This window comes from Falco naumanni, chromosome 4, assembly GCF_017639655.2.
Source record: "Falco naumanni isolate bFalNau1 chromosome 4, bFalNau1.pat, whole genome shotgun sequence".
In the NCBI taxonomy this organism is placed as follows: Eukaryota; Metazoa; Chordata; class Aves; order Falconiformes; family Falconidae; genus Falco; species Falco naumanni.
In genome coordinates this window covers 8673956-8686339 of record NC_054057.1, presented here as the reverse complement: position 1 = coordinate 8686339, position 12384 = coordinate 8673956, and the positions used below count along the sequence as shown (strand labels likewise).

At 36.6% G+C, this 12384-nt stretch overlaps 1 protein-coding gene across 2 annotated transcripts in view; it reads left to right on the top strand.

Annotated features, from left to right (window-relative positions):
• KCNH8 (potassium voltage-gated channel subfamily H member 8) overlaps positions 1-12384 on the top strand; it is a 195679-nt gene that overhangs the window by 106967 nt on the left and 76328 nt on the right. For both annotated transcript variants that reach the window (XM_040592963.1, XM_040592962.1), the window contains exon 6: positions 10987-11144. In XM_040592963.1, coding sequence (XP_040448897.1) covers positions 10987-11144 — 158 coding nt within the window. The remainder of the gene's footprint in view (positions 1-10986; positions 11145-12384) is intronic.

Genomic DNA, 12384 nt, shown 5'->3' with positions numbered 1-12384 from the left:
ACTCAGACTACTCCCAACTCATTTATGCCCATCTATGAAATAAGTTGCCTTTTCATAGGAACTGAACATTGCTAGGGTGTGGATTTTCACACTGCAAGCTTGTGAAAAAGAAAATGGTCACAAATAGGTAAGTAAAAGCCATTAGAACACTCAAATAAGGAAAGGAATAAGTCAGAGCTTTTAATTTAGATCGTGGTATTTGCTTCAGGAATTTAGAATGAAAATATCACAAAATCATGTAGCCATGGTAACTGCAAACTTGGAAGACACCAGGATAATGTTGGTCAGAGCCTTCTGATGTTTACTGCTGTGGATACTGTATAAGAACTTAATTGGAGCAAAATATATAAATAAATTGGGAACTGCAACTGCATGTAGATAACATTTTTTAATGTAGACATTTTCAGAGCTGAAAAATGGGGTTTGTTTTTATACAAATTAATTTTATTTAATCTTTCAGTGTAAATCTGTATGAGTTTTAAAGATATCACATTTCTGACAAGAATTTATTTTCTTTTAAAAAAGGAGTATGTGCCCATATCTTATCAGGAGTGGAAATAATAGGCTGAGAGAATCCACGTAGATTGAGTTAGTTAGCCATGGGATCCAACCAGAAGGTAAATCAGAGTCAAGGTTTAAGTTTGAGGCTGATTGTACCAAATGGTTTTATGAGATTTGTCACAATTATCTTATTTGCCTGCATCTAAGGGACTAGTGCCTAACAGGGCTTCTGTTTTGCCTTGTGTGGCGTTGGCAGGGGAGGGTGATCAGTCTGCGGGCTACATAGAAAGAGGAACAGGATTGAAAAAGCAGAAGAGAATTGCATCAACAGGCACATGTGGTCAGACAGTGTGTGAAGCAGAAGCCTGTGTTCAGACACAACAGTGGAGCAGTGCTGGAGGTATAAGGTGAAAGCAGTAGGCATGCAAAAGTGAAGGTGAGGGGGTAGGGTGGTAAGAGATTATCAATAGAATTGTAGAATCTGAATGGTTTGGGTTGGAAGGGACCTTAAAGATCAGCTAGTTCCAACCTCTTTGCCATGGGCAGGGACATCTTCCACCAGACCAGGTTGCTCAAAGCCCCATGCAGCCTGGCCTTGAACACGTCCAGGGATGGGGCATCCACAACCTCTCTGGGCAACCTGTTCCACTGTCCCCCTTGCAGTAAAGAATTTCTTCCTAACATCTAATCTAAATCTACCCTCTTTCAATTTAAAGCACTCCTTGTGCTATCAATACATGTCCTTGCAAGAAGTCCCTCTGCAGCTTTCTTGTAGGCCCCCTTTAGGTACTGGAAGGCTGCTATAAGGTCTCCCCAGGCTGAACAATCCAAACTCTCTCAGCCTGTCTTCACAGGAGAGGTGCTCCAGCCCTCTGACCTTCGTGGCCCTCCTCTGGACTCCTCCAGCAGGTCCATGTCCTTCTTATGTTGAGGGCTCCAGAGCTGAACACAGTAATCCAGGTGGGGTCTTGCAAGAGCTGAGTAGAGGGGAAGAACCGCTTCCTTCAACCTGCTGGCCATGCTTGTAATGCAGCCCAGCACACGGTTGGCTTTCTGGGTTGCAAATGCACGTTGCCGCTCATCGCTGAGCTCCACTTGGACATCGAGCCGTTGACTGCAACTCTGAATGCAGCCATCCAGCCAGTTCCTTACCCACCAAGTGGTCCATCCATCAAAGCCATGTCTCGCCAATTTAGAGACAAGGATGTAACGTGGGACAGTGTCAAATGCTTTGTACAAAGCCAGGCAGATGGCATCGGTTGCTTTTCCCTTATCCACCAATGCTATAACCCCATTGTAGAAGGCCACCAGATTTTTCAGGCACAATTTGCCCTTAGTAAAGCCATGTTGGCTGTCACCAATCACCTCCTTATTTTCCATGTGCCTTAGCATAGTTTCCAGGATGATCTGCTCCATGATCTTGCTGGGCACAGAGGTGAAACTAGACTGGCCTGTAGTTCCCTGTGTCTTCTTTTTTTTCCTCTTTTAACAACCAATGGAAACTTCACTGGACTGCCACAGCTTCTTATATATGATCAATAGTGGCTTAGTGACTTCGTCCACCAGTTCCCTCAGGACTTGCGGATGCATCTCGTTTGCTTTGGAAGACTGAGCAGAGCAGGCTTTCTGAGGGTGGTTGCCCATTGATTTGCCACTGAACTTTTGTTAGCATGAAATGATTCTGCCTGACCTAGGTGTGGACATTATAGCTGAAATAACTGAAAAGCAAGCTGTATTTAAATCTTTGGAGGTGAGAGGGGAGATGCGCAGGTGATACGACTGCTTGTTCCAAGCCTGTTGAAATTTGAGAATTCGGTCTCTCCCTATTGCTGCCATGTGAAGTTCACCTTTGTGTTTGACACAAACAAAATTACTTTCTGCTTTGCAGACTGACACACTTTGCTTCTGTTAAGCTCACAGGTAAGTGGGGAAGGACTAAAAGTCTGTAAACAGGTCAGGGCTGGCTTAAAATACATGGGTGTTTGTTAACAAAACAGAGGAATCTGTGCTAAAACACTGTAAATATCTGGAAAAAAGGCACCTTGTAATATATAGGTTACTTAAGGACCTTTCCTAAAGTCAGTAGGATAGTCTAGGTTTTATCTTGAGCTTTAATTCACTTGAACTCTGACCTTTTACTGTCTAATTTTAACTGAAATTGAATTATCTAACTTGAAATAAGAACCCTTTTTTTTTCTAATGAAGATGAGAATTGAGAGACTTCACCATTTCCTTCCTCTCTACCTCAAGTACAAAGATGATATTTTAGATATATATGTGCAGTGTTTCAGAACAGAACATAGTAAGTCAAAATATCAGTTTGATATTTTCTGCTGTTACTCCTGCTTTAGTTTTAGGTAACTTTTTAATGACATTGCTCATTTCAGAGACATTACTTACATCCCTTATTCTGCTTTCCTAAGCATGTGGCATGATCTGCGTAGCTTGCAAGATCATTAAAAATGATGTTTTTCCAGCTTAAATGGAGAAAAATTAGCAGTGAGGTAACTTTTTTTTTTTTTGTGATAATCATGTTTGTTATTAAGGATTTGTTCATTGCTTGTGTTTTACGAGAGCTGCTGAAACAGAAAAGAGATTGTAGTTCTTGTCCCGATCTGAAACAAATGTATCAAACACAGCTTTAAGAATGAAGCTTGCACAGGCTGAAGGTTGTTAGAGCATATTCAAAGATGATACATTCAAACATACCTCTTGTAGAAAAATTTTGACCCACAAATTGCCCAAAGACATCGAAGTCACTTCATGTATGCTTTAACAATCAGCTCAGAGACTAAGTGTCCCTCTTGCCTGGTTTACAGCTGTAATTTGTAAAATTGTTGCACTTCATACTGCAGGAAATTATTAAAGTCCTCCTTATCTCAAGGCATTTGGAACACAAATTCAGCACTAAAGAAAACCATTAGTTTTGGTGCCGTGGAGTTGTCTGGAGTCTTCAAAGCTTTACAATACTGATGCTTGTGTAGAATTTCAGATTGCTCTGTCATTGGTAGGTAGAAGCTAGCGCACAACAAGATTCACAATTTCTAACTTATTAAATAACCCATAGGTACACTACAGAACAGATTATTGTACAGTTTTTGATGTTTACCTACTCTCTGTTGCCTCAATTTGCTTACCACTATAGTTGCTCAAAGTCTTAATGATAAGAAAACATTATTAAAAAGCAAAACAAAATAAATAATAATATGTTAACCTTCCACTTTTTAAACAGCAATCCCCAAAAGACTGTGGAACATGTAATTCCTAAAAATAATGAAATCTCTCAGGGGAAATAGTTGTTTCTAAGTTTATGTCAACGATTTTGTTGTGCTTTTAGAAGTTTCTTCCCTCAGGAGTTCTGGTTTAGTTTTGGTTGGTTTGTTTGTTTTTTTTTTCTTTTCTTTACGGCTTTCTCAGTAAGTGCTATGGCACAGCAGTTAAGCTGTAAGTAAGGTCGCTCAGATGAAGAAACTGTTTACACCCAAGTATAGCTCAGAAAGCTGTCAAGAAATAAAAGATGGAACATACTCCACTACCTCCCTCTGGATTTTTATCTAATGAGTTGGATGCAGAATGAAGCACTTAACATTTTCTATTCAATTTTATATACATGTTATCTGGGGCTGTTGGCCTAAATTGCTTTGATAAGAATGCAGACAGGAGTACAGAAAAACCTCTAATCTCTTCAATCTTGAACAGTGACTTCCATATGCATATTGATAAGCCTTTGGTGTACTGGATGACTTAGGGGAATTTAAAGCAAACATTTATCTCTTTTTCTGTTAAAAGTTTTTGTTGTTTCACAAATGCTAATGTGCAATAAGTAAGCAAATCCTTTTTCTAACTTTGATAACTATACACTGGAGGTTTCTAGAGACAAATGACAATGAGAAGTTTCGAAACACTAGGGATATAAATATCCTTAGCTTGCTTTCTTACCTATATCAAGCAAATCTGCATGAAGTAGTTATGTATGTGGTGGTGCCACCATACTGATCTGCAAACATGAATAGTAACTTGCTCACCCTACTAAGCACCAGTGGAGCTGAACTGACCTCCTTGCTCATTATGAACCATATGAAACCATGCTAGTTTCACCTCTTAATTTTATTACTGAACATCTCAGAATAATTTTGTAGATTTAAGGATGCAGGGCCAGCTAAGACTACTTGGTGATCTAATCTAAAATTAAAATTTTAATATCTCAGATTTTACTTACATGTTCTGTTCAGCCTGAGGATTTTGTTGAATGAAGACAATAGTTCTTGAAGTGTGAAGCAATTATAACCTTCAAGATCTCAATCCATGGAACCAGATAGCCTTAGATATGTGTCTAGGTCACTTTGTGTTAAGGCTCTACACTAAATCTTGAAAAATTTGTGGAGGAAAAAACTGCTTTCTGGCTTCTTTCGTATGGCTAACAGGCTTGAAGATAAGATCTTACTTAACCCAGTCTTAGTGTAGCCTACCTAAAGAACACGTAGAGACATGCAAATAAATATTTTTTTTTTCCCCTAAAGCTATGAAATGAAGGGAAAACCAATAACTCTGTACCGCAAAGGATAATCATGATAGCCAAACCTGCCTTTCTTCTGCCTAACACATCTACATATATATATTCACCTCAGGTACAGAACTTACGTGAGTCCACAGATGCAAGTGTTGTGTGCTTGAACGTAACTTAGATATCTTTAGGATGACATTGTGTTATAAAGTACAAGAGTGTTTAACATGAACCCAGATGATGCAAGTTCATGACCTCATTTGCTAAGCCACATTTCATTTCCAAAATGGATTTGCCTAAAGTCAATGTCTGCCCAGCATAGCCTATTTTGCCTAAGTAGCCTACCAGTGGATGAAAACAAGTAAAAGTCAGTTCTCCTGTTAGTATTCTGGAGCCGAGTAAACCAAGAAAGCTGAATTTATAACATGTAAAGTGAAGTCCAGCTAATTTTTTGTAATTCTTCTCTTTGTCTTTTCATTTGCCTTGAGATGTGAGTGCTAGAAATGTATCGCTATAGCTGTTCCACCAAAGGCACAAACTGTGTCCTGTTCACAGGTGATACTCTTGGGTTTGCTCCATCTTTGTACTAAGCCCATGCTGACACTCTGCTGTGAGAAATCTCTTTCAGTGTCTTTGTTTACCAAGCCAGAATCTCCCCTTCTACAGATGTCTTTTTCCTTCTTGAGTCTTAGATGCGGTTTGCCTATCAGATAGAGATATTTGACCCATTTTATGTTTGGATTTGGATTGGCCACAGTCATCCAACTTCTTTGTTAGAAACTACCATACCATTGTGAAATGAATCAGCCAGGGTGAATCCTCTAGAAACAGTGGTGTTTGTAAACAAACGCATAGTAATATTTTGAAGCTGAGCAGACCACCAGGTTTGGCTTTTGTTTTATGTGTCCACATATTCTGGTTAATGTGAACCTTCAGATTATGATGATACCAGATGAAATAATTTGACTACATCTAAGTATTCTGCAACAATCAACTAGTTTCATAGCTGTATTAAAACCCAGTAATTTTCTTAGCAAAAGACAGTATTGATTTCATACCTTTCATAAACTTAGAGCATTACTTACTTTAACATGTTATTATAGACATTTAACATATATGCTAGAATGATCTGCTTTTCTTGTGATTAGCATATCTATTGTTTTCTGGATCACGACTTCTAGTGGACACACCCCCACCCCCAAATTACTAAAATTATCATGCCAAATTCCACTTCCTTGGCATTTCTCCAACTTTCTGAGATTTTTATGAGAAGTTAATACTGGTGATTCAGAACGTGGCTTTCAGTAAGTTCCATTTAGAATATTAGGTGGAACTTTGTCTTCAAATATCTCCTTGAAATGTCTAATGCCTCCTTTGTTACATGGTAAGTTTCTATTGCTTTCTATTTCTCTGGCTACAGCATCATTAAGAGACAAGTGGACTATAATATTCTATACAAGTATTCAGTTTTGTTAATAATTTAAACTTAATTAGGTTTTTATTCTTACTATCAAACTTGTAATTTTGATAGTCACTGGTCTTTTCAACATCAGTTAAATTTTCTGTGTTATTTTGTATCTTACAATTTTGTGAGGGTTTTTTGTTTGGTTGTTTTGATTTTTTAAAGAAGGCTTTTTTTTTTTTTCTTACTTAATGTCCTGAATATTAATTCACACTTAAAATTTGTTCCAAACCTGCACGTTGATAAAGCACTTGGGGTCTTCCAAAAAGTTTCTTTTACACTTCTAAGTGCACATCTTAGATAATGTCATATTTCCACGGTGTCAATGTATGACAAGATCGTGTTTTTCAGATCAAAACAGTAACTGATTTTTAGTCAAAAATAACTTCCTCAGCCCCCCCTTAAAATATACTGCAACACTAATTTATCCAAATTGCCACAGAACATCTAATTCCATGTTGAGTAGGGTTTTTTTAGAAAATTTTAGACAGTTTTATTGCTAAGTTTATAGAACAACTCATATATATCTGAAACTCAAGGCAACCATGATGCTATGTTTAGTATCCTACATAATATGACTAGATGTTTTTCAGTAACTGCCTCTCATTTTGTGGACATAAGTTGTCCTTGAAAAAAAGCATACATTAATTGTTTGTGCCTGTTTCACTGCCAAAGTAGAACAGCCATAAAAGTGAAAGGATTAAATATAGCTGAAAAATAATTTCTACTCTCCACATTGCAAAACTTGAAAATAGTACACATAATAACAATATGGAGCTATTAACATTTCTTTGCTATAAAATTTTAAATGTATGCAATGGAATTACCCTTTTTAAAGAGTTAACAATATGTATATGAAAAATATGCATCTGGAAGTGAAATTGATTAAATGTGCATTTGTTTTACTACATGTTAAATGAAAGTCTAATTAATATTTTATAGAAGCTGATCTACCATATAAGTGCTTCTCTGATTATGTTACAAATGCTTTAAGAAAAACTCTAGGGAGATGAAACTTTGAAACCTGGTTGGAGTTTTTTCAGTTAAGAGGAAAAAATATCAAGTATATATAACGAAACATGACCCTTTTATAGAAGCTATGAACTTCATTAGATCCTTTTGTGGTTCAGAGCATCATCTAACATAACATAAATTCACAAAATGGGTATCTCAATGCAAATCTGAGTAGAACTAATTGAGATGGTAACACTGACAATTTTGTAAAACATTATGCCAATGTTTGGCAGTGCTTTAGGCAAACATTCTTAGACCTTGTGCCCCAGAAATGTAGAACTCTTTAGCTCCAGTTCTTCATAGCTTCCATCATCACAATGTGCAAGGAGCACATTACAGCAGACATGGAGGAAAGCATCTCTACATGTACACCAAAAGGAAAGTAAGTTTGATATTGCTGTTATTAAGATGGAAATGCTGTCATGGATAGTGAGTGACCACAACAGGTCTCCTGCTCAAACCTGGATACGTTAGTAATTCATCTGAGTGTCAGCTACTCTATTATGTTTAAAATGAAGAGTAAGCAACTGGGTAAAGTTAACAGGTGCATGGATTTAATTTTCAAACTCCTTTGCAAGAACAATAGCATGAACTCTGTTGTACGACTCCAAGAGTCATTTCTTCATGGATTGTGCGGCTGCTCTATTTGGGTATGTATGTTCATAAGGCATGAAAAAGGTGTTGTTATAAAATATTAGATCTGCCTGGTCCAAATGTAGATGGTGCTAGCCCTAAGAATTTTAGTCCTGTAGGTACCACTCTCCAATGCTATCCTGGTATAGTGACAGTCAAACAATCTGCATTTGTAATGTTCTTTTAGTACCAAAAGATTCTAAAGTAAAATTCTGGAAATAAAAAATTGCTTTAATATAGACTAGTGGCAATCCATGCCCTTTCAATGAGGCAGCATTTTCCATTGAGCTTTTATAATGTGTCAGATTGTTTTATATCAAGTTGATTTACTCATTAAGATGAACATGGTGAGATGCTTTTTCTCTTGCTCTGCTTTACAATGCTCTTCTTTACTGTAAGTCTATGTAACCGATGTCCTTTATTATGCTATCAATATTGTTGAAAAGGTGCCATTTCCAAAGTTTTTTTTTAAATTCAGAAGTAACAGCACACCAGAAAAAAAAAAACCAAAAAAACAAAAAAACCAAAAACTGCAATAAAAAAGAGACAAAACATGGGAAAAGGTGAAAAACATTGTCCTTAATAAAAGGCAAAGTTCAGGAAAGGGAAAAAATACCTAACAAAATAGAACCTAAAAAAAATTGGCTCATTTAAAGAGTGCTGCATAAATGTGCGCTTATTCCATTTTCAGTGTACATGTTCTCTATAAACATAAGGTTTCGATTTTCAAAATTTTGATTTTCAACTAAGTCATGGGGGGGAAAAAATCTTTTAATGCTCATTTTTGCATTTTGCTGTCTAGGAGGTTGTACAAAAGCTTGCAAATGGGACAAAGCTCACCTGCTACTCTTTATGGCTCTAGTGGCAGCAATGCTTTTTGTGTCATATTCTGGAAAATCTATCCTTCAGCTTCACTTTCTGAGAGAAATCTGTTCACACATGCTGGTCTTTGCAGACATTTCTCATACAGAGAATGAAAAAAAAAAGATCAAAAGTATATCAGAAATTAAGCAATCCTCATGAGTGGATAGTAGGAAAAAAGAGGTTTTAGGCCCTTAGAAAAGCAAGAGCAGAAGAATCTGTTACTTCTGCTAGTAATCCTACTGCTGCTCACTTTATTTCTAACTTGATTTGCATTAGAACCAAGTTACAATACTAGTACGGTTTAATGTTCATTATGTTTTAATTATAAAGAGATAAAATTTGAAGAATGCTTAATTCTTAGGGCTTCATAGCTTGCTTTTTTCCCAGGAATGTGCTGAACTGGAGCGGGTTTACACTGCACACAAGCAACTAGCTGTAAGGAAAGGAAGTATTTGCATCCAAAGAGAAAACACACCCTTTTAATAGATTGAAACTATGAAATATATATATTCTGTGTTTGTTTCCATTTGCAAGGCAGACATCATCTTCCTACAACTTCATCCTGCTAGAGTGAACAAGAGCCTGAATTTCATTTATAGGTTTCCATTGGCATGTATAGCTTCCATTTGGCATTTCTATCTCCCCTTCCACAGAAGCTGTAAGAAACAGCTGTTTGGATAGCAAACACTTCCCAAACATCTGCACGCTCTGTGCTGCGGATGGTGCAGAGCCAGCTGCTGCAACCTTCCTAGAAAAGCAGCGTGCAGAGGAGGCAGCTGAAGGTGCATATTCTTGTGCTCATCATGTAGCAGACAGAAAGGTGCTGCCATTTCTGCCGTAGACAAAGGCAGAGGGCACAGGGAATCCACTTCCCTCCTTGTAACACTTAATAATAGGCTACCTAGATTACAAATAACACAGCTGACAAGTCTATTACACACTGGACTAGCATCTAGAAAGCTGCCTTTCATAACTTGGATATTAAAGAAAGTCCACTGGCTTTCAGGCTGCCACATCATCACCCTGCAGTTGTTATTTTTTAATGAGAAAAAGACAATCACACTCTGAATGTCTTTCTAGCACTTGGGATCACTTATTTCTCTTTTATGAGATGGTCTTCAACATGAGGCATTACAATTTGCAAGGCAGCAGGCTAATTATCTTGCTGTAAAACACCGGCCTTGATGGATGACTGCACTCATTTCCGACATTGTAGAAGTTACACAAGTAGTTTTCACTAATGTTAGTAGAAACTGGGTGCGTAGCTCCAGGACAGATTATAGTCTTTGTCTTGTAGGACATGAAAATAATTGAGACTCTCTTGTCAAGACCTGAGCTTTTCTTGGGACGTTAACATGTTTTGGCAAGACGTGTCAAAATTATATATCATATTGAAATACATTCATCCTGGAATGTTATATAGGAACATACAAAATGCACCAGCCACCAAGCAATTCATACCACTTTCGTGATCTCCACCATAGCTCAAATTCTTTTTTTTTTTTTTTTTTAAGTGAGTTCAGCACTTTTCTTTGATAAACAAGCAGTTATTCATCTGGAAAAAAAATGGCATTTGTTCCCTATACCGACAGTTATCACTAAAAGACTGCTTCAGTTACACATTTTAAATATTTAATGATTTTTTCATCTGAAAAGAAACATAAATAATTTTTATGCACAGCTATCCTACTGTAGTTTTTCATTGAATTTATTTTAAAGAGCAATGTGTGGGGGTTGGGTTTTTTCTCAGTCTACCTTTGAAATCTGTGATTTTAAAATGTTTAAAATGGTCTTTTAACTCCTTACAAAGGACAGCTTAGTGCATCGATTACATTAACTCTATGTATGTGGATCTCTTACCACTATATTTTATTTCTTTCTGTATTAGATTCTTCATCTGGGTTTTGCCATATATAAGAAAAAAGTCAGTCTTACGGTGGATTCCTGAGGTTATTCCCAGGAATCAAGAGATCGCTGTCTCTGATTCTGTTTGTTCTCTGTCAAGCAGATATTATTTTAAATTTCCGAACAACATATGTCAGCAAGTCTGGCCAAGTTATATTTGAAGCAAGATCTATTTGTATCCACTACGTGACTACCTGGTTTATCATTGATTTAATTGCTGCACTTCCTTTTGATCTTCTTTATGCTTTCAACGTCACTGTGGTGAGTACTAGCCTGTCTTTTTTAATTGTTCTTTGTTCAAAAGGGTTTTTTTTTTATTTTGTTTTGGTTTTTTTCCAGATGTGAAGGCTAAAACTGAATGAACTAAAATATTGTGATGTCTTTTTCAGCTTTGTAGCATGTTTTCACATTTGATGCGGAAGGAAGGAATACAATGTAAATGTACATGATAACTAGACATGCTGGGTGTCAAAGTGACCATTCATCACCATAAAAGACACATATCTACCATTTTCTTGATTCAATTATCCTTACTTTGTAAACATTGCACCTACATTAGATTCATTTTTACTTACTGTGCTAAATACAATGCCTTATGGCTTTTGCTCTCTTAATGCTGCATAAATTCAGTCCTTAGTTTTTCAAGACTCATAAATTGTTACTGTGATAAAGTAAATGATTGTTATGGTCAGTATAGTCATCATTCTTTATCTAGCCAGGAATCTTCTTTCTTTTTACCTCTGGGCATTCTAGAGCATGATAACTAATTTTTGTGTGTTCTAACATCTATTATTACAATTGGCATTAACTTTGGCTTTGGTTTCAATTCATCTTTTTTAGGAATATAATGACAAAATGCTTAAGATGCTTAGAAAAATGTGTGGGTCTAACATCTGGTCATCTCACAATTATGATGGGTTACATCTGTATTGGTTTACTTATGCTAAAACAAAGGCTTTTCTTCTGATAGCCCTATTAGATTTATTAGAGTAAGAATCTACTAAGTAAAGATACAATAAACAAACAAACCCCCCAAAACTCCAAACACCTCTTCCCCTCTGAATCAGAAAGTTTAACTTTTGAAAAAAATGTTGACAGAGATTTGTCAGTTTTGTGGATTTTTTCACATAAGAGACAGGTTTTTAAGCTGTCCACTTTCTAATTCTCAGAATTTTGATCTTTTTATGAACAAATGCACTCAATCTCATTAATTTGAGATACAGAGAAGTACATAGATGATATGATAAACACATATCAGAAAAAAATATAGACAAACACTAGTCAGCAAGCCTCCCATGTAAGGTATCATGTTTGATTTTATCATTTAGTTCCATTTCCTTCAATGATCTTCCTCTTCTCCATTTGTTACATTAAGAACCATCAATCTGATGTCAGTGCAGTAGATTTTAAAGCCAGTTAATTGTTCCACATGCTTCAATCACTGGTTGTTGGTTTTTTTTTGTAACTGGTGGGTAATCTATTTAAATACTTTACTAACTCA